Consider the following 22542-nt stretch of genomic DNA (forward strand, 5'->3'; position numbering starts at 1 on the left):
TTTCCACCGCCAATTCGTGGCTGTGAACGGGAGATGAGCACCGCACGTCAACGCTCACTTGAACAGGAGCACACACTATCTGAAAGGTTCAGTAAAAACGGGCATGCCCGTCTGGGCACATAAACAAATGTGTACAACAGAGCAGGCATGTGACAATTTACCATCTGGTCCTACCTCTCCCCGCCGGGGCCTTGATTCAAGTGTTCAATTAACTATTACAGTACTACGATTCGGGGGGTTGCAGATCAATGCAACAAGACGTTATTTTGTTAGACATTTGATTTTCACACTTTAATCTTGTAACACGAAAGTCGTTTGCAGACACCTGCGAGGAATTGCAAATAATAATGAATCGCTTGTGCGAAATTTCGATGCGTGTTATCGTGAGCACAATGATTCATTGAGATGTGGAACGAACGGAGGGTGAGGCCACGCTGGAGCGGGGTCCAGGCTGCCACGTGGCCGCGCGTGTCTCTCTCTCGCTCTCTCTCTCTCACGCTGTCTGTCAGCAGCGTGAAGGAGTAAGATGGGAGTGTTGTGAACGAAAGACAAATAAAGACCGGATTCCAGAAGTCGCTTCCACGACCTTTATTACATTGGTAGTAATTAATCGCGTGTGCGAAATTTCGATGCGCGTTATCGTGAGCGCAAGGATTCATTGCAATTGATAAACCGATGGATGATTTGCGCGCCTTGCACAGAGTGCTTGTTGTGTGACGGGTAGCATTGACGCGTGGCTCAAATTAAGAGCGGTGCGTGTCACAGACAGTGCGCTGTAGTTTCGGAGAGGATGGGGGGGGCGATCTTTCTGAGTGCAATCTTGAATGGAAAAAAATAATCGAAATTTGGTATATTTATGTATATAGATGTACACCGTGACACCAGCACAACAAAAATGGCCTACTCTTTAGGAATAACGTCATGGGATGTCTGCAGCCCACCGTGAAGCAGAGTGTTTTATGGGTAACACAACCACCGTATTAATGGGGCATTAAACCTAAAAAAACTTCCGCAGCAATCGACAAGCACACTATAGTCAGGCCACGTCACCACCGAATCCGTGGAGGTAATGCCAGTAAAATGTGTGTATGCGTGTTGACATTTCTTTTTCACCGTACGTAACCCACCGTGCTCATGGCAACACACGCACAGCTGATGTCTAAATGATCTCTCCCAGTCATATTCACCTCACAAACCAGATTAATTATGATTTATAGCAATCAATTTCTAAATTAGTATCAATGTTTTTTTTAATACATTTTCAAATTTCATTTTACTTGAACGAGGAGACATATTTTGACAAGAATTTGTATGGAAGGTATAATTAGGTTGTCAAGTTGCCTCATAAAAAAATGTACGAGATGAAAATTGACTTAATGACTGTGAGGGCTCTATTAAAAAAAAGAAACCAACGCTTGCACATATACCAACCCTTGCCCACATTCGTTTGTTACATTATTCACTTATCAGAGTGGAAAAATACTACGTGTTTGCCTCACAATCATTAGGGAAGAATCTCTGGATCCTCCAAAAAAGTTAGGAGTTAATCATGCAGCCTTGCCACTGCTCATGCAACGGTGCCAATGGTCGGATTCAAGTTTGACATGTTATTCAGGCTGAACACCCACAGTAAACAATGCATTAACACCCTCGCAAGGCCAGTGAGAAAAATATTGGCGTTGCGACCGCATGTTCAGAGAGCGTGCGACATTTTTATAACAATTGCGCACACGCGTCCTGCGCATGCCCACGCATGTAAACATACGTCCAACACGGTAATGCACCGCATGCAGGAACAAGTGACTTCACAGATGCATGCAAACTCAACGATCCCATGTATAACCTCTGAGAGACTCTGGGGGGAAAGCGCTGTTGGCGAGGACATATTTCGAGTCTGAGTCGACCTAGGGGAGGCCCGGGACCAGCTCAGATATTCCTCACTGTTCACGGTCATGAGCGGGAATCGAACTCGGGTCGCCGGGTTCGTAGCGCAGCGCGCCAACCTCTCCACTACCACTCCACACTCAAACACAACAACAACAACAACAACCGCCATTCGCTACTAAGTGGCGGTGACGTCACCACGACGCTTGTGCCAGGCCAAGTGCACCACCACAGTGGCTAAACGGGGGCTCTGGACGGGTGCGAGGGGCTGGTAACCCCTCCACCTTCAATTCATTACCACGAAACCACGACTTAAACACTGAAACACACACACATACACACGCGCATAAGCATGCACTGTACTCGATAGATGCGAAGGTGGAGACGTGACGCTGTCATAACAACCGTTTTGGCAACACAAACGTAGTGAAACGAACGGAGATAATTAGGACGATGCACCATCCCAGGAGCGTGAAAGCCAACCATCGCGTTTCTGCTCACCATGCCATGTGTAAGTAAACCAAGCAGTCCTATCCCAGAGCTGCCACGTCGCTTGCCATAGGACATGCGTTCACCCGTCCAGGTTTAATGCACGCGTCACAATGCAAATTTCTACATAAGTAACGTTGGTTTATTTTTTAAGTGCGCTCGGTTATGTACGAAACTAGATACCGTGGCACGACGAATAAATACCAAATGCATTCAAGTGCAGCAACAGGCAAGTTGTCACGAGCCTCACGTTTTTTTGTTTGTCATCACGAAACAAAGTGAAAATAATATTCGTGATAAAAGCATTTGGCAGTGGTGTGCACTCACAAACAATTAAAAACGCAACGCATTCGTCAATATCGAAGCCCTGAAGATCTCTCTTCTACCATTACAGATTAAGTCACCAATTAGATACAAATTTTTGTCTCCCTTCTTGAGGGCAAGTGTTACTGATGAACGTGTGCAGCTTTCTAAACTATAAACAAAACAAATTTATTTCACCAGCTAAGGCACACTGAGCTATGTAGCTCTTTTTCAGAAGTGACCTAACCACAAATCATAGGCCAACGAAGTGGCTTATCGCGTGGAAATGTACAGAAGCCAAATCCTCGAAACGCACGTTTCGAAATGTGTAGAGAAAAACCAAAGGAAAAATCCGCGTCCCTACGGTGAGAGAGACGTGCAAACTCCAGTTATGCAGGAGTCAGGGTCAGGATCTAACCCCGGACCTCCTGCATACCCGGCGAGGTTAGTTAACATCCCGCCACCGCGGCGCCCAAACGCAACGGGACGGTCACTCGCACGGATTTCCGACCACCCCTTCGAGTGAGCACCCGGAGCCCATCGAGCCCTTCACTTGTGAGATCACGAGCGCGAGCGCCCACGGGCGAGGCGACGAGCGAGAGAGCGAGAGAGCCGCGCTGCGGCGGCACGGGCTTGTGCATGAATTGTGCTCCGAGCTCGGCGTAAGCCACGAAAATTGCCTTTTGTTGCATATAGATAGGCTGGTTACATGACTGGCTGGCTGTGCGTGCCGCGCAAGGGGTCACACGATGCAATATCCCGGCGGCCACCTCCGGCCCCGCCGTCACCGCCGCTGGCACCGTCGCCAATCGTCGCGCGTCGTCACGAGGTGGGTCCCACGCGCACACCGCGGCGCTCGCGTTCCACATTTAAATATTTCTCCGCTTTATCTCCGATTTTGTCCAATTTTACTCCGGCAACGCGCGGCGCACCCCGTGAGCTTTTAGAGCGGCTGCCACCGGCCCCCGTCGCTGCGAGGCGAGTGCTGCCACTTTTAGATGCTCGCAGCTCGGGTGCTTCGGCGGGTGCGGGTTCGGGGGGATTTTTCACGCTGCTCATACCGGAGTCTCCTCTTCTCCAACAACAACTTAACGCAGTTCATCCCCGACCCAAGCCCGATGTGAGTGCGCACACAAATACATTTCAAAATGAGAAATCGCAGCTCTGCCCCCCCTCCCCTCACCCCCCGGCTCAACACAATCATCAATTCTACCTTTCGCCGGCATTCGCTCGCCTTTCCCACAGGGATTGCGCGCCGATATTTTTAACCTTTTCCAAAATCCAAAAGTCTCACCCAGCAACAGCTGTTGACGATCGAGTTACCACCCGTCAAATCATCAACGCGCCCAGTTTTACTCCGGACGTGTAATTAAAAGGCGGTTAGGTGGAACGCCACAGCGAGACGGGAGATTCGCGGGAACTAATGAAGGCCGCCGTTTGAAAACCGTTGCGCGCCTGCAACCGAGGAGGCGCGCGCCGTTCATATGCGCGAAAGTTTAACGGCGGCTCGGAGAGTCAAAGGGCCCGTGGTGTCCGTGTGTTTCAATTTGCGGTATCTCCCTGCATCTTCAGGAGCGCCCGATCGTCCGCCGCGATGCAACACACCGCGGTTGGCGTAGCTCGTCAGGATAACAGAAATCCGGCAATGCCAGGCGCACCCTCCTCCTCCCCTCCACGAGTGCATCTTGGGGGCACCGTTCAAACGCGCGCAGACTCCACCTCTCCCACTCCGGCAGCTCGTTTTTGCCCTTTAAAAACCCATGACTGCACTTGCGCCTGGAACGCGGTTTCTCTCTCAAACCTCGTTGGGCGTGCGCGGGGTTTGCGTTGCTTCCGTTGCGATGCTGCCCAAGCAGGATGCGTCCCCCTGTAATTAACCCCCGGTTAATTACCGCCAGAAGTATTTATCCGGAAAAGAAAAATCGCTCCACTTATTTTACGTTTGCGGCATTGACCCCCCACACGACCGAACATTAAGAGACACGCCGTACCTTTTAATCAGCACACTCCGTGGGCACACAAAAAGACTATTAAACACCTTACCCCAACTTCCCCAAATAATGAACCCGGTAAGTGATGTCAATTTTCATTTGAAGCTTTCGTGACTGCAGGAATCCAAGTCGCGTAGATACGTGACTTGCCCGAAAGAACCAAAGAGTACGGTAAGTAATTATTTTATGCGGATAATTGAAATACAGGAACATCAACACTTGATGTCCAATCTGCTCACCACGAGGCACAGAAACAGTTTCGCGGCCGAATGGAGCCCCGCCCCGTGCTAAGGGCCGGCTCGCGTCCACACCACGAGGCAACCGAGTGGCGCCCGTTCGGCCGGCTTGACTCTGCCGATGGGACTTCACAGTCGCGCGCGCGTGCATGGCGGCGGCTGAGCATGCGGCGTCTTACCGGCGACCAGCAGCTTGATGCGGCCCGCGTTCTTGCTCGTGTCGACGGGCAGGAAGTCCTTGTACCAGGAGATCTCGGGCTCGGGCTGGCCGCTGACGGCGCACAGCATCGTGGCGGTGCGCGAGCGCTCCACCACCTTCAGCTGGGGACCCATCTCTATCACCGGAAAGCCCTGCGGGAGCTTGTCATCTGTGGGAAAGGCGAGAGGGGGGGATGGAGAGGGAGCGGGGAGAAGGACCCTGTGTTTACCGAGCTCGTATATTCGCAACACTGTTTTCGATGCGATGGTGCTCATGGCCGGGTTCAAGTTTGACGTGTTGATCGGACTGAAAAACGCACAGCAAACAACGCGTAAAAATCCTCGCTAAAGCGAGTGGGAAAATTCTTGGCATTGCGACCGCGTGTTCAGAGAGCGTGCGACCTACTAGCTTAGCACACCAATATTATCAAGCAGCATGTGTTTAAGTGAACAAATGCTTCTGGGTTGTCAGATGTCATTAAATAAAAAGTACTCCCGGCAATCTACAGTAAGAGTACTCACGTCAAGTTTATCGACTTACCTCTGATGCAATTTAAATTAAGTTGTGACACGCTGTACGTGTCTGATGATTGCTAAAGGCGTACCCACATGGGGGTGGAGAGCACCAAATCTAATTAAGATAAAGATCGCACGTGTCCTTGTATGTGCATCGCGCATGACATACAGAGAGGAATGCTAATTCAAAAAAAAAGATATAAATCTTGCGCAGAAGTGTGTGTTCCACGTGTGAGTGTGTGTTCCACGTGTGTGTGTGTATTCCACGTGTGAGTGTGTGTTCCACGTGTGAGTGTGTGTATTGCACACCATGTAGAGACGGCAATGATTCAATTCAAGATGGAGATCTTGTATGCATGCACGCACGTGTGTGTGTGTCCCTTGCGACAGTGAGCGATGAATCAAATTAATACAGAGATTTTGTATGGAGGTGTGCTGACAACATGCTGTTGAGTGAAGAGTCAAATTAATATAGGGATTTGCTAATAGTATTATTATTTTAATTGCTTATCCAGGAAAGCTTCACTGAAAGATTCATGCTTGATGTGTTTAAATGCCAATTTGCATATATTGTAACTTGGAAGATTTGGACCAAGATGCCAGCACACAATGGACTTCTCTTGTGAATGAAGTCACCGGACCTATTACGTCCATTGTGAAGCGAACGTTCGCGTATTATTCGTGCGGTTATACACCCGCCGTATTAATCAGGGTGGCCCCTGGATTCGAACCGTGAACCCCTGCAACACGAGGCGAACGCACCAACGCCAGGCCACGTCACTGCCCCTGTTGGTGGCATTGACGTGGTCAGGGGGCTTGTGCCGCTTCCGATCATCGATGGGGCCGTACTACGACGTGACAGCCCCGCTTGTGTGGATGTGGGGAGCCAGGAGACCGTGGCTGTGAAGTACGTCAGGGGTGTGCCGGGCGGTAGGGCTGAACGATTTGGGGAAAATATATAATTGAGATTTTTCTGACAGATATTGCGCTTTGATTTGCAATTACATTTTTTAAAAAGTCAAGCTTCAGTTCAATATTCACTTTGTAATAGATTTAAAACATGTGATGGAGCATTACCACATGATGCCGTGAAAATGTTAACTGCTCTATATATTCTAATGCAAGGATGAGAACTTAAAGATATGAATTGCTTGCAATATGTATATATTAAAATGTGTTAATTGAAATAGAACAATCAAACATAGAACAATTGTTAAGTTAAATAAATAAAGTTATAAAAAAAAACAATTCCAATAAGAAAGTAACAGGACTTTTCAAATCGCAAAAAATCGCAGCCTTTGCGATTTGCTAATCGCATTGTTTCAAACTGCGACTTCGATTTGAAATCGATTCATCGTTCAGCCCTACCGGGCGGTACTGGTTGTTGCCCTGCACGTGCTGAAGGAGGAGGCTGTCACGTGGCTCTGTGGCCACGTGGGCTGACGTCCACTCACGATATAACATCGACATACATACGCTTTGATTTAAAAACATTTGTTATTGTGTATCTGGTGCTCTGTGTAAAAGCATTTGCTAAATAAAGCTGCCCCTGTTGTGTGTGCCTGTCTTTACGTGTCCCGTGTGACATAGAGCTGATCGAAAATTAATCATTTGCTTTCTTCGCCGCGTGGGACGTATGAAGCAATCATCGGGAACGCGCAGCATGCAAGAACTCAAATCGGTCTTCGCAGCTGATTGGATTACACGTGATGACGTCACAATTATCCCTTTGAGACTCAAACAGGAGGATGTCTTCACAACTCTGGCTGTCACCAGATGAGGCCGATTGTAATGACCGGCGAAAAGTCGTACTACAATTGTAAATGTGTTGTGGGTTTACTCTCCAACACACCGGTGTGCTGAATTAGTAACTAATTGATTTGGAGCTTTCGTGACTGCAGGAATTACTATTTGGTTCTTTCGGTAAAGTCACGTAGAAATACATTTTTAATTATTTTTTTCTTTCTACGTGACTTTACCGAAAGAACCAAATAGGAGTAACTAATTGGCACGTTTTGCTTACGTGATAAACCTTACACTAGTTGGCTGTGTCGGGTGGTGGCGGGTTTAACGACACATGAACATTTCTGCGATGTAACCCAACGAAAAAAACCCCTCTATTAAGGATAATGTTGGTCGTGAAAGCCTACAAATGTAGGTATCTTGGTAAACGTGGGAAACAGAAAACGACTATGCCGATGTCAACGGTGACAAGGCCCGTAATCTCCTGTACTCTCAATATTCCTATATTGCAGGATCCAGAACATACAGCCTTGAGTCAACAACTGAAGTCTGCGTGTTGAAAGCAACCGGAATGGAATCCGAACAGCAATGTTAGGTGACTACGTGGGAACGTGGTGCGGAGTATGAACAAGCCTTCACGTCACGCTTTGCACAAAAGGGAATTCACTGACCTCGCCATTCTGTGTGGCATGGAAGCTGACAATGTTGTAGTGGAACTTACCAAATGGTGCAGGAACTCCACTTAACCACAGTGAACCTGAGCAATTTGCCAGACATACGAAATGGGGGAAAAAATTTAAGTATTTTCATGAAAGACAATGTAAATGTGAAAACTCTGCTCTTTCCGCGACGCTGCCATTTATCAAAGCAGCGCCCAAAATGTGTCAGCGCTAAGCTCGCCACGGCAACTGGAGCTTAGCCCCGTGCAAAAAAAAAAAGAGTTCTGCCGAATATAGCCGCCGCCGCCACCGCCACCACTTTAGTTTCACTACCGAGCAAGACGCGCCATTACATCAGACTACGACAATGAAAGTGGGCCACTGACAAGCACGGCGCACCCGAAGCAGCACTTGCATAACGCGCTGATCCGCAGATCGCCGCGCAAGACTGGCACGCGGCACTCCGCGGCACCCAGACGCCCCACAAACATCTGCGGTGTGCGTGCCAAAGCAGGGGTGCTCAGGGCAGCACAATCGACCCCTAAGCCACGGGAGACAAACGCTGGCAACCTAAACGGCGGCAGGCGGATACGGGAAATCAGGAGGGCACGGTCCGAGGCACGAGAGAGCCCTGGGCTATTGGAGTCAAGACAAACTGCACATGGCGTATGAGGGATGGATAGGGTTGTAAACATCTGTGAAGACAATGAGCCCAGCTGCGGTCATTATAGCCTGAACAACACGGAATTACATCTGAGTACTCTTAGGTTTTTTTCGGTAAAGTCACGTAGGTAAAAAAATAAAATTAAAATTAATAACAGTAATAATAGAAATAGAATAAAATAATAAATGACTATTTATTATTTTTAAATAAAATAATAAATCACTATTCATTATTTTATTTATATCATTACTTTTATTAATAATATTTTATTTCTATTATTACTTTTATTAATTTTAATTATATTTTTTACCTACGTGACTTTACCGAAAAAACCTAGGAGTATGAATCCTTGCAGTCATGAAAGCTTCAAATCTAGAATTTACGTCTGAGTGTTTACCGCGTAGCCTTCCCGTGCGCACGGTAAGGCGAGATCTCATTTCTGCTACAGTCCAGGATGGGGGTGCTCAGACAAACTGTGGAGGTTTGGGGATTTGTCCTACTTGCGAATGGTTCGCGATGGTCATTGGTTGACAGGATAGTGCAAAAATGTCACCAACCACTTTGTTACGCACTACAGGAGTTCTGCTGTACTTGAGCCCCCACTGGTTTTACGCGACTATGGTACGTGTAAAGATTCCTTCATCAGTGATCATGTGACCTTGTTAAACTGACGACATTGCGGGTAAAACAAATACCTTTTTTTGCGCGAAGCTTTGACGTTGTGTTTGTTAAAACATCTAAAACCTAAAACCTAAAAAATCTAAAAAACCCAACCTAAAAAATCCGGGACAGTCATCTCTGCTTGACGTCCTATTGACAAATGCCCCTCACAATTTCGCACTGACTGGTGTTCTAGGTAATAACCTTAGTGATCACTCCTTCATTTTTGGGGTGAGATCATCAGCCAGACACAAAGCCCCCCCTAAATTGGTTGAGAAGCACTCCATGAGACACTTCAGCATACAGGCATTTACTAATGATGTGCTTCACTCGGATATTGACAAGGTCTGTGATATTCCAAACCTGACTACGGCTTGGGAGACCTTCAGGTACACGTTTCTACAAATTCTTAACAAACATGCTCCGTTGGTTAAATTTAAAACTAAAGGCAATCGTCCACCATGGTTTGATCCTTTGATTACAAAACTCATGAAAACTAGAGACAAGGCTTGGGCATGTGCTCAGAAAAGTAATTTGGTTAATGACTGGCTAGAATACAGGATTTTAAGGAATAGATGCGTCAAAAAAATACGGCATGCAAAAAATGACTACTTCTCTTCTACTCTCCTTGAATCTCATGGAAATGCCAGGATTTTCTGGAAAACAATCAAATGTATCGAAAAAGCATCCAAAACAGATCATCTGCCCGTTCAGCTTAACCGAAATGGGGAATATTTTTCAGATCCCCAAAAAATAGTTGACAATTTTAACCTTCATTTTTCTGAAGCTGGTACCCTATTTGATAATCTATTGGGAGTCACCCCTGCTCATGCAAATTCCTACACCCCTATCCAAACATTAAGCGAATTTAGTTTTCAGCCAATCCACGAAAGTAATGTTTTGAAACAACTGTCCTTCCTCAAAGGGTCCTCCTCTACCGGAGCAGATAGTATTCCCGTCTTTGCTCTACTAAGTGTTGGTCACCTAATATACAAACCTATAGCCCATATTTTCAACCTGTCCATCAAAGAAGCATCAGTTCCTCTAGAATGGAAACATTCCTATGTTCGTCCACTTCACAAAGGGGGCCCTAAAGATGATCCAAATAACTACCGACCTATCTCAATTTTGTCCCCGTTGATGAAAATTTTTGAAAAATTATTGAACTACCAAATTATCAGTTTCCTGTCCGCCAACAATCTATTACATCTAAAACAATCTGGGTTCCGAAAAAAATACAGCACCACATCTGCTGCATTAGACTCTATGAATCACATTTACAGTAGCCTTGATAATAAGCAGTACTGCGCCTGTCTTTTTCTTGACTTGTCCAAAGCTTTTGATACAGTAGACCACAACATCCTGCTTAGTAAAATAAGTTGCCTCGGTTTTTCCGAAAACACAGTAAAATGGTTAAAAAATTACCTCTTTTCTCGCACCCAAACTGTATTCACAGATGGTTGGAGGTCAAACAGTGTTAAGATAACAAAAGGGGTTCCACAGGGTTCCATTCTCGGCCCCCTCTTGTTCTCTCTTTATGTAAATGACTTGGGCACTGAACTGGATTATTCCAGGGTAAATCTTTTTGCAGATGACACGGTACTAATTACTGCTGGCCGCTCTCCGGATGACGTGATTGCTAAGCTCCAGAGTGATTTCAACAAACTACAACATCAGCTAGTTGCTCTTAAACTAGTCCTAAATCCTGCCAAAACCAAGGTGCTATGCTTCTCACCAGGACTAAAGCGGGAAGTTATTTTCCCCAAATTACATTCCTTAAATAATGATCAAATAGAGCAAGTTAAGATCTATAAGTATCTTGGGATCATCCTGGATTCAAAACTGAATTTTGAAGATCACATTGATTATATTGGGAAAAAGACAAAAATTAAAATTGGTTTTCTATATCGACACAAGCACTGCTTCCCCCCTATGTTCCGTTTGGAATTGATTAAAGCTACCATACTGCCTCTACTTGATTACTGTGACATTGTTTATAAATCAGCCCCAAGTACTGTACTGAAGAAGCTTGACTCAATGTATCACTCGGCCTTAAGATTTGCATTGAACTGCCCATATAGGACTCACCACTGTGACCTCTACATTGGGTCAAACTTAACATCTCTGAATGTTCGACGGCTTGTGCACCAGATCTTATTTATTCATGATGTACTTGCAAAAGAATCTGCAGATTACCTGCTGGATCTCATCTCTGTTTCAAAGAACAAATTTGACCTAAGGTCTACACTCATTTACCAGCTTAATATTCCCTATTGCCGTACATATACTGGAGGAAGGGCCTTTGCTATTGATGCCCCCAGGGTCTGGAATGCTGTTGCCAATAAATTGAAACTTGAGTCACTACCTATGAGATCTTCACTCAAAACTGCTCTAGAGGAGTTGTACACCCCTAGCTGCCAGTGCTATTCAGTGACCTAAAATAAAATGTTTCGCTCCGGATGATCGCTGCAAAGTATGACCTGTGTTTTGATTTAGTGTGCTGATCTTAAAGGTGGAGTGACTCATGCAGCCAGCTATGGCTGCAGGGTTTTGGTAGTACATGTTGTTTATGCCATTTATTGTGAAAATTCTGTCACAGTTCCTATGATTGCTTTTTCATTGCTTTCATGGCTTTATTTTGGTGATTTCGAAAAGTTTATTGGTTTAGCCATGTTTGTTTGTTGTAGTACAGAGTTAGACTGATGGCCTTAATTTAAGCTGTCTTGTGGTTGTTGTTGTTGTTGTTTGACTTGCATCCCACTGGGATTTTTGCACACAGCGTTGGTGTACGGTGTTTTTTCTGCAATATTTTGCTGTCTTTTCTTGGATTTTCTGTTTGCACTTAGTCACATATTCACTTTAAGATGTTTTTTTGTTCATGTTTTTGTTTTTTGTTTGTTGCGGTTGCACCCGATTCAAGAGCTGAATGGCTCACAGGGCTATACCTAATAAATGAACTTGAACTTGAACTTGAACTAAAAGCTGATTGGGGTGGGGGGGGGGTCTGCACACCTGTAACACTAATGGTGGCCAGCAGCTGTTCGCCGCAATGGTTGAAAAGGTGACGAAAATGTGACGCAATTGCACGTGGACCGCACACAACCGATTGCTCGTTTGATGTCTTCCGTGGTTTTCAATTAATCAATGAGTACACTTGGCACCATTCTTAAAGCGTACACGGTATTCAGTCACCGTTTCACAGATGAGTGTAGCCTCTCAGCAGGGGGCGGTGTTGCCACGTGGTTTTACACAATTACGTAAATTGCGAAGAAATAATAAAAAATTGACAAATTAGTTCGGTGACACCGGCGCACACGGCTTACTCTTTTCTCTTCAAATTTTTTAAGTCAACCGTGCGGCGGACAGCGTGCATTTCTGGTTCACACACCGGCAGCGTTAACCAGGGCGGCCGCATGGTGCGGACCTCAAACCCGTGCAGCAAACAGAGCAAACACACCGGCGGCTCTGCCATGTCACAGTAAGTGCAGCCACGCTGATTCAGTAGCAGAAGCTGCAGAGCCTGAAATACCACGGGTGCAAGCACAGGCAAGACAACCCAAGTGATCGGCCGCTGTTAATGAACGGGTACTTTGAGCTTTTGTGTGACACATGAAAGTGAACCTTAGCTCTGTGTCTAATGCTATGTGCCAAGCTGTCATATACAACAAAAACAAAACCAATTGTGAGCTCGTTTGTTGCGGTAGCCAATTATGCGGCATATACTTTAAAAACAAACTTTATTCTTTTAATTGAAGAGAAATGGAGCTGGGGGTCACCCCGAATGCATCCCGAGAAGCTCAATAGCAGGCCTCAAAAGTCTCACAATACAAATGAACTTGACGCGTACAAAGAGATGAACAAAACTCACAAGGTTCCCAGTACACATGACCGGCTCGGAGATTGATGCCAAAGGGCAAAATGATCAATGTAGTCAAGCAAACATGGAAACATCCCCCCCTCTCCTCGCCCACAGACATCATTTATCTTTTGAATGTAATTAGTTATAATAACACATATGCACATCTTGTCCAGATTACCTAAATTAACAATCTGTCTGCCTTCATCTGTTTGTCTTCTCAACGTGGCCAGTTAATCAATCTTATTAAACCGTGTCATCTGTCAGCCTGACTCCTCCAAGATGAAAACATTAATTTCCCATTAAAAAAAAACACACACGTCGAGTTACGCCTCCGACTCGGCGCCGTGTCTGCTGCCGCGTGTCCTGGCTGAAGAATCTCACGGCCACGTGAGCCTTCCCCGCACAAAGTGCGGCCTGTCGCAGAGGCGCTCGCGATTCGGGGGGGGGGGGGGTGAGCGAGGATGCCAGCGTGGTGGGGCGAGGTACTGGTGGCGTGAGGGTTGAAGTTCGAGGTGTTTCCTTCTAGTCAATGAACTCCCCGTAGTCAGTGATCTGGTAATATCTAAACTAAACTTTTTATTTTAATTTGACAAGGTAAGGCCCATTGAGCTATATATATGGAGCTCTTTTTCAGAAGCAACCTGGCCACAAATGATAGATCAACAAAGTAGCTTAGCAATTGGAAATGTATAGCCGACAAATATTGTACTCTAAATGGGCGTTGTTTCTAAATGTGGAGGGAAAAACCGGAGGACCTGGAGAAAAAGCCACGTGAGCACAGGAAGAGAGTACAAACTCCAAATATACAGGTGTTAGGGTCGGGATCGAACCCACGACCTCCTGTATATTAAGCGAGAGGATTAACATCTCGCCACCACAGCGCCCTACATGATAAACAAGATCCACGAACTTTTGACCCCCACTGAGTCACGGGCATGAGGAGTTGTGCGGCACTATAATTATAATAATCATTGGCAACTCCTGGCTACTGACTCGGTACTGAGCCCACTGTTTGCATGCTACTGTGAATCTAAATGTTATGTTATGGGCATCATCAATCAGCATTGCTGTTATCTTGTTGAAACGATGAACAAAAAAACAACCCCATGAGTTTTGTCCAGAATGTTGAGGGGTTGTCGCTTAGCCATATCTATAAAATGTTGGGGGTGTCTGGACACCCACGGCACCTGCAGTGACCACACCCCCGGTTCGGATGGTGGTGAGTGGCTTTGTCATTGGGCCAGCTAAGTTATTGAGCAATCACTAGCCTTCACTGCAGATCACACTAAATCTCACGTCTGCGGCCAACGTGAATAATTCGTACCAGGTGAAGGGTACCAAGCTCCAGCCAGGGACAATGCTGATAACCGGGCCCCATCAGCATGAGCAATTGCTTTCCCAAAATTCACCTACCGATGGAACCACCAAAAACGTAAAAATAAAGCACACGTGCCTTCCTCCAAATAACTAGTACTTTTTGCATTACTTGTTTTTTTGTATTTTAAAATCTTATTCCAATTGTACTATTGGCGTCAAGTCAAGAAATAAAGGATTGTCCATTTGGAACTCGGGCACAGGAGTGCATCGCCCTGTGTTAGAGAATATCCAATGGAACATCAAATCATAGAATATTAGGGGCAATGCAATTAACGTTCTCACGTAACCTGCTACATTGTTGACCATCGCATGGAAAACCTCAAGTTTGAATTCTCGAAATGGGAATTCTTTTGCCGAATCAAATAAACATTTTTGCATTATTTAATGGGTTTTAGTGCAGTCATCAGAGGTGTGGACTCGAGTCATGTGACTTGGACTCGAGTCAGACTCGAGTCATCAATTTGATGACTTGCGACTCGACTTGGACTTGCATAACAATGACTTTGTCCCACCTATGAGATGTGGACTCGAGTCATGTGACTTGGACTCGAGTCAGACTCGAGTCATGAATTTGATGACTTGCGACTCGACTTGGACTTGCATAACAATGACTTTGTCCTACCTCTGCCAGTCATTCGGTTGACTGGACTGAGACCATGACATCACCGCACCTGACTATCCAGATTAATTGCAAGCGGCTATAAGCCTGGATTAAAAACCCAGGAAGTGCCAGCTCAATGTTCTGACCCCTGTGCCCAACCAGTCACCTTATGCTTAACTTTTAGTGGATATAACTGGCCTGCATATTAATTTGACGCCACTTCTTGTAGGATACTTTATCCACTAGAAATCTAGCGCTAAAATGTCTTCTGGTAACATTCGACTGCCAGATAACAGCCACACACTGTGCCCCTCAAACGCAAAAGTGTTGGAGAGTTTGGCATCGCCGCACACTTGCACACATTTAATTCGTCCTTTGGGTACAATGTGCGTACCAAACAATCGTACAATCAGGGCGGCCGGTAACAAAGTGAACTGTGAAATTTTCCTGATGAATCGATGATTGTAAAGCCACTGGGATCGCCTCGTGTTTTTTTCTGCCCGGGTATACACGTGTGCGCGCGCTCCACTCTTCTGCGAGCAATGTTCTGATGAATGCCTCCCTGAAGGGCTTTTGTTTTTGCAGATGCGACGAGGCGGATGAGTCACAGAAGCCAGCGAAGAAAGCTCCTTGGCAAGATTGCGCTACACTGAAAGCCAGCCCCTTTGCCCACACGGTGAACTACCAGCATGTTCATATATACCTAGGGCTCGGTGTGTCTGCGCACTTTGTGAAATACACTGCGAGTGTTCTGCATACATCAAACAACAATTGTTAAAGGAAAGAGTGGTCTTTTTTTCAAAAGGCTTCTGCCATTTGAATAAATTAACTCATTTTTACACTGACAAAATTACGAACGCACAATAGGTACCTATTTATTCATTAGTGACTTGCGGCTATTCTTGGTTAGATATTGGATTAATTAACTATTGGCTTATCAAAATCCATCTTCAGAGCATTGGTTATTACATTATAGCGTTAATAATATATATATCTTGGTCATGCAGCATGGATTGCTGAATTAAACAAAAAAAAGTCAGGTTACAGGAAGGCCATTATATTGACACGCACTTTCCAATTAAACAGCGATGCGTTTCACCGCTAGATATCGCCAATTCGTCCTGCAATTATTCAAATATGTTCACAGGTCCAAAGGTGCTTGGAATAACGACAAAAATAAGAAAGTAATTTAATTTTGCGTGAGAGTTATTGTGACAAGCTTCCGCTGACCCGTATTCACGTTTATGAATGGTGGGGGGGGGGGGTCGGCGGGGAGGGACAGGCAATTGCTCCGATGTGCAAACGGGCCGAGAGAGGCACACAGATCACACACTTGGCGTAATCACACACTTGGCGTAATCACACGCTTGCCTCCGGCCATCGGTCGCTCCCACCGTGTGCAAGTTTTCGGCAGTGTGGTTTTGGTGGGTGGTTGGGTGGGGGTTTGGGAGGGGGCGGGATAAGGAGCTACATCATGTGAAGAAGATCCTCGTCGCCAAAGATAACGGTGCCAATTTGAGTAACGAGAACGGCGTCAGTTCAGCTCAACTCAGCCGTGCCAGGACGAGAGGGGCTGGGGGGGGGGAGCCCAACTGTGAAGCCTGCAGCTTTCCTGATGCTCGACATTTGCTGTGAGAACCCACGCTGTGGGCATCTGGCTGGACCATATCCTGCCCATCCCACGCTTGTTTACGGCACTTTTAAATATACATTGAGAAACTCATTCCTTTAGAACACTTTGTTGTTGTGTGTATGTGTTTAGTTTGTTGTCCTTCCCCCGCACCTCCAATTAGCGCGGTCGGCTGGTTACGTACGGTGCAAAAAAGAAGCTCCACATACGGACATACACCCCGAGGCAAGACCTCGATGGGATATTTTAATTAGAAACCAAATAAACAACCTCGAGATGATCGATGCCGTCAAAAAATAAATTGCTATTTTAACGTCTCCGCACATATCAGGAGACCCTGGGCGTGAGAACTCCCCTCCACCGTTTTCTCTCTCTCTCCTTTATTGGCGACTAGCACAGACAAGCCCAAACATCTGTCTCAGGCCATGTTAAAGCATCCATCTGTTTTCGGCAGTTTCCAACGATATCTCATGTTCAATTAACAGTTTAATTAATAGCAGTCCATCATTTCCCCAGCTTCTTGAACATCAATGTGCATCTGTTGCCGAGTGTTAACAGGGGTGGGCAGCAGTGACGCGTGGCAGGTGCCAATGATGCCCACACTTTTGTAACTCTACCCCAACTTTGGATTTACGACTAATCCTATTTTAGAATCAGCTCTTTAGACGCATGACAGCGTTTGTGCAGGTTTACAATTGTTTTTCAATCCACTGCTGAATGAATCATTCAGTTGGGGATATTTGACCATACTTCACCATCCTGGTCAGTGCCAGTAGGTGAAGTCGGAGGCCAAAGGACCAGTTCAAAAATCACTCGCCGCTCATGTGAGTATGGGGCGCTGTGGCTGTGTGTAATCACAGTTGAGTAATTAACAGGTTAATATTTGAGCATGGGTATTTTTGGGCAATTGAATGTTTGTTTAGCTCGTAGTATGTTGACCTTCTTTCGCACTGTACGTAGCCAACCGTGCACAGAAGAGGTGTGACATACACCTATGAAGTATACTTTTTTAAGAAAACATACACTATGTAATGCATGTTCCATGAGGCATGTCAAAGATTCTCACGCTCACGATACCAAACGTCAAATGCGTGCAGTAACCAATATTTTTTTTACGAATGATGTCAAAGATATGCAAATAATACTCGAATCTTCCATATAGGCTAATGGAGTGAACACAACTGTACAAAATAATACGAGAAAAAATTACAACCAATACAAATGAGATGGGCAAAACATCATATTCTTCGAATTGAATTGTAAAAAAAAGTATAAAATCGAACGTTGTTATTTGGTATCAGCGAGTATCCATGCACATGATGAGCTTCACTTCCAATGCTGTTTAAAAAATATGGAGTCAGCCCAGTTCACGAGAGGACTCCAATCTTAGTGGTCGGGCGTGTGGGGCCAGGCACAGCAATTAAGCTAAAACAAGTTTCAATTGGCCACCGCTGCCGCTATCCGCCAAGACAATAAACGACGGCGGTGATGACAACATAGAAACTAAAGGTGCTCGGATGCCTCCTTGCTGAAGCTTTGCGAGCAGAAAACTTAAGATACCTTCCCCCACCCCCCAAACTGGTTACAGAACGGCAGACAAAGGACTAGCACGGTTGGTTACGTACGGTACGAAATAAGTTCCACATTCGTACATATTCATCGGTGAAAAAACATAATCTTTCGGTGAAAATGTTAAAAAGGTGAGTCACGAGATTGAATAACATGAATCAGGTGGCCGCTGGGATGAGACGCCGTTCGGAGCACGCCGGAGAGCGAGCGAGCGGGCGGGCGGCTCCCTTAAGAGATGCCGCGCGGTAATCGTCACGCGGGGCCATGCGTCCAAGCGGCAACACCTGCGCGCGTGGAGGATTAAAAGTGTGCCAACAGGATACCCACACCACCCTACGCTGGCGAACGAAAGAAATGCGTGCGCGCGTTAATCCCATGCTGCCCGCTTCCAATAAAGCTGGGCCAGCGATGACACCGGCGGCGTCTCTGAGCGTCGAGTTGGAATATCCGATGATTTCATTGACTATCAATGATGAATCGGATAAGACAAAAAGAGTTTGGGGGAACAAAATAATTCACTTTCGTTCTCCCCGCGTGTCACTGTTTGGGAGGTAATGGACTGGACTTGATGATGCCATCAGTGGCATTGGTTACGTCACGCCGGGAGTGGCTTGTAAGGGGGTTTCCAGCCTTCCGGAGGTAGGATGTTGGGGCTGCTGCCATTTTTAAATCCTTTATATTAAGTTCGCTTGCTTGCTTGCGCGCTTACGACCGTGCAAATCTTTCGGTCGTTTTTTAACCCACTTTCCGTGATCCAATCGAGCTGACATTTTCCACACAGACTCGTTGTGCGTGACACTTAATGTTCGTGAAATTTTTTTTCCAAAATTTTACACTTTTTAGGACAAAAATATTATATTTAATTACCAATTGCTTAATGGTGCAATGCAATCATCTGACCCATAGGTGGCAGCCATCTCAAGCCAGAGGACGAGAGGACTCTAGCCGCCACGTATATAAAGGATTTATAGTGAAAAACTTTGTTTTTACGGGTTAATTTTTTAAACGGGTCCAGCCACAAAAATAAGTATTTGACGATGACCGATGGATGCGACTGGTTACGAAATGGCAGCCTAAGGAGAGATCGTATCCAAGAATGTGACCACGACAGACATGGAGTGATTAAATCAGTTAATGGGCAGGAGTTAGAAAGATAGTACCATGGGGAGGACTTTATCCAGCAGTGCATCGACAATGGCCGATTAAAATGATAAGTTAAAGGGAAAGTATGTTGCTAAATGTTTCACTTGTGGTGTCTTACGGAGACTCGGGAGTATTATTTCACAGAGGATGAAAGTGGCGGTGCCAGGGACAGTACAATCACCAATGTCCATTTGGACATTGAGGCACATCTTAAATAGGGCGCAAATCATCAACTTTGTGGGCTCCGTTGCTGCTCTCAACTTTCATAAATGGAAAAAAAGCAAAAACCCAATGGCATTTCTAAAGATAAAGCTATTTTTTCTGAAATATATCAATATATATGAAAACCACTTATAACTGCCAGAAAAATAAAATGTCACCACGGTTTTATAAATAATTTGAATGGATTCTGATTTGCCATTATTTTGCAAACAATAATGCTAATACATACCTTTCTTGTAACTGTAAATATTATTTTCGTTATTATGCTTGACCAATTTTCATTGATGACATTAATGAGTGTCGGCTATGCGGGATGAATCAGGAGTACCCGTCGAACACCGACACATTTGATGGCATAACACTCCAGGCTCTACACAGACAGGTTCAAGAATCCATTGGTGAAATGCCACCTCCTTCTCACCACCTTGCTATCCCCAAGTCTTCAAAACATTTGGTTTTCCCAGGCAGTCTCCCATCCCAAAACAAACCGAGCTCAAACCTGCTTATCTCCCTAGATCTGATGAGGTCTGACAAGATCGGTGCATGCAGGGTGACCTGTGACTGCAATGTCCTTTATTTCGCTCGTTTCTCAGCAGACATCACTTAAGAAGAACATACTTTGGACACTCACACTCAAATCGTGCTGCTAAAAGGACCCCCCCACTCCCTATCACGACAGATTACGAACAATATAAATGCTATCCAGTTAACCACGGGGAAAAGAAAGTTTTTTTTTTATGTTCTCATCATCGTTAACACAATTGCTGCGGTCGAGATGACTTTGACTTGACTTTGAAACATGTGATATAAAATAACGCCTTGTAATGTCTGCTATTTAGCTCAATCGGTCGTTTCCACTAAATGGTACAATGAAGCCACGTAACCCTCCTCGTCTCGACCTCGCCACAAGGAGCGAGTGGACCCATCCTGCGCTATCTCGCCCTTGCAGTCGTCATGCAGACACCGATGGCCACTGCACTTTCCCTCCAACATGCTGGGGTGTATAAAAAAAAAATAACAAGCCCTCAACCGCACAACAACACAAGATCTAACTTTGCAGCAGTTACATTTGTATGTACAGCTTGCACCTGCTGGTGAAATAGGGTTATTGCAGATAAGATAGATGGCGAACAAAGCAAGGGAGCTTAACCGTGCAGATGGGGAGGTGGACGGGTTAGGGTGTTTCTATTTGTTACGGTATTCCATTAGCATCGCCCGTAGCTACACACACACAGAGGTATCGCTTTCATTCGCATGCCTAAAATCCCCGGTAATACCATCACACACAAAGTGCGGCAATACGGGGAAATAATCAGCTTCACCTGAGTGAGCGAGGTCTTCGAGAAAGAAAAAAAAAACGAAGGCAGCATTTAGACGAGCGATTTTCAAATCCTCGTCGCGAGCCCCTCCTCCTCCCACCCCCCGGTGGGGTACAGCTTTCTGTGCTTAACCGTCGTGTGCAGCGGCTTAATTCGTATACGTGTAAAGATGTATTTATAAATCATGAAAACGGCACAAGGCCTGCGGTGGAACGTGCTGTACGTGAGCACCTATTAAAGGCAAAGACAAAGATCCCCCGTGTAAACATCGCACCAGGTACTCATTTGAGGCCGAGTCGACCTAGGGGAGGCCCGGGACCGGTTCAGATAATCGTCACTGGTGTTTGCCGTGAGCGGGAATCGAACCCGGGTGGCCAGGTTCGTAGTGCAGCACGCTAACCGCTACACCACCGCTCCTCAGTACCCCAGCGGGAATCGAACCCGGGTGGCCAGGTTCGTAGTGCAGCACGCTAACCGCTACACTACTGCTCCTCAGTACCCCAGCGGGAATCGAACCCGGGTGGCCAGGTTCGTAGTGCAGCGCGCTAACCGCTACACTACTGCTCCTCAGTACCCCAGCGGGAATCGAACCCGGGTGGCCAGGTTCGTAGTGCAGCACGCTAACCGCTACACTACTGCTCCTCAGTACCCCAGCGGGAATCGAACCCGGGTGGCCAGGTTCGTAGTGCAGCGCGCTAACCGCTACACCACCGCTCCTCAGTACCCCAGCGCTCATGTTAACAACATGCACCAAGTACTCACTAGGGGAGGTCCAAAATTTGTTCGGACATCACTCACGGATGATATTAGCCATGAGCTCGGGTCAACGCGCTCAACAATACGCCGTCATTCATGCGAACTCGTGTACGCATGCACACGCACATGGTAACTACGGAAGAGGCACAGGCGGTGTGTTGCCTGTGATGGTGTTACCAGAGATTTCAGAAATCAGATGGAGCTGGCCACATCACCACTTCTTTTCCACTCATGCACGCAGGGGGAGACACAGGACTGGTCCACCGCATCACTCGCCACTTATGTTAGCCATGGCAGTGATTGGCGATGCGCAATGTCAAAATAAGAATATTAATTTATAATGATGGAGGAAAACGATGGGCTATACAGCACTTTCCCACAAATCTCCAGGACATCTGTACTAACCACTACGCTACCGCACACTCACGTGCATGAGCACGCACGCGTATATGCACGCACGTGCACATTCGCTCAATACACGCTGCACTCTCCCTGCGTGAAGTGCAATTCGCCCTAAATCACGAACTCCCCTCCCCAACGCCCCGTCGTCAGCATTACACAACGACTGCTTTGTGGTCAGGGGCGTTCGAATGGTGGGGGGGGTAGGAGTGAAAGAGAAAAATTGGGAGAGGGGCAAAGGTTGAGGTGTGATGATGAGTGCCAGGGGAGGCACATTTGGGCCCCTCACGCACGTGTCCACGTGTGTAGGTGTGTGTGTGTGTG

At 46.2% G+C, this 22542-nt stretch overlaps 1 protein-coding gene across 9 annotated transcripts in view; it reads right to left on the reverse strand.

Annotated features, from left to right (window-relative positions):
- The window catches only part of LOC144941126 (receptor-type tyrosine-protein phosphatase delta-like), a 613380-nt gene that overhangs the window by 131958 nt on the left and 458880 nt on the right, over positions 1–22542 (reverse strand). For all 9 annotated transcript variants that reach the window (XM_078867646.1, XM_078867648.1, XM_078867645.1 and 6 more), the window contains one exon: positions 5083–5271. In XM_078867646.1, coding sequence (XP_078723772.1) covers positions 5083–5271 — 189 coding nt within the window. The remainder of the gene's footprint in view (positions 1–5082; positions 5272–22542) is intronic.

This window comes from Lampetra fluviatilis, chromosome 24 (assembly GCF_964198595.1).
Source record: "Lampetra fluviatilis chromosome 24, kcLamFluv1.1, whole genome shotgun sequence".
In the NCBI taxonomy this organism is placed as follows: Eukaryota; Metazoa; Chordata; class Hyperoartia; order Petromyzontiformes; family Petromyzontidae; genus Lampetra; species Lampetra fluviatilis.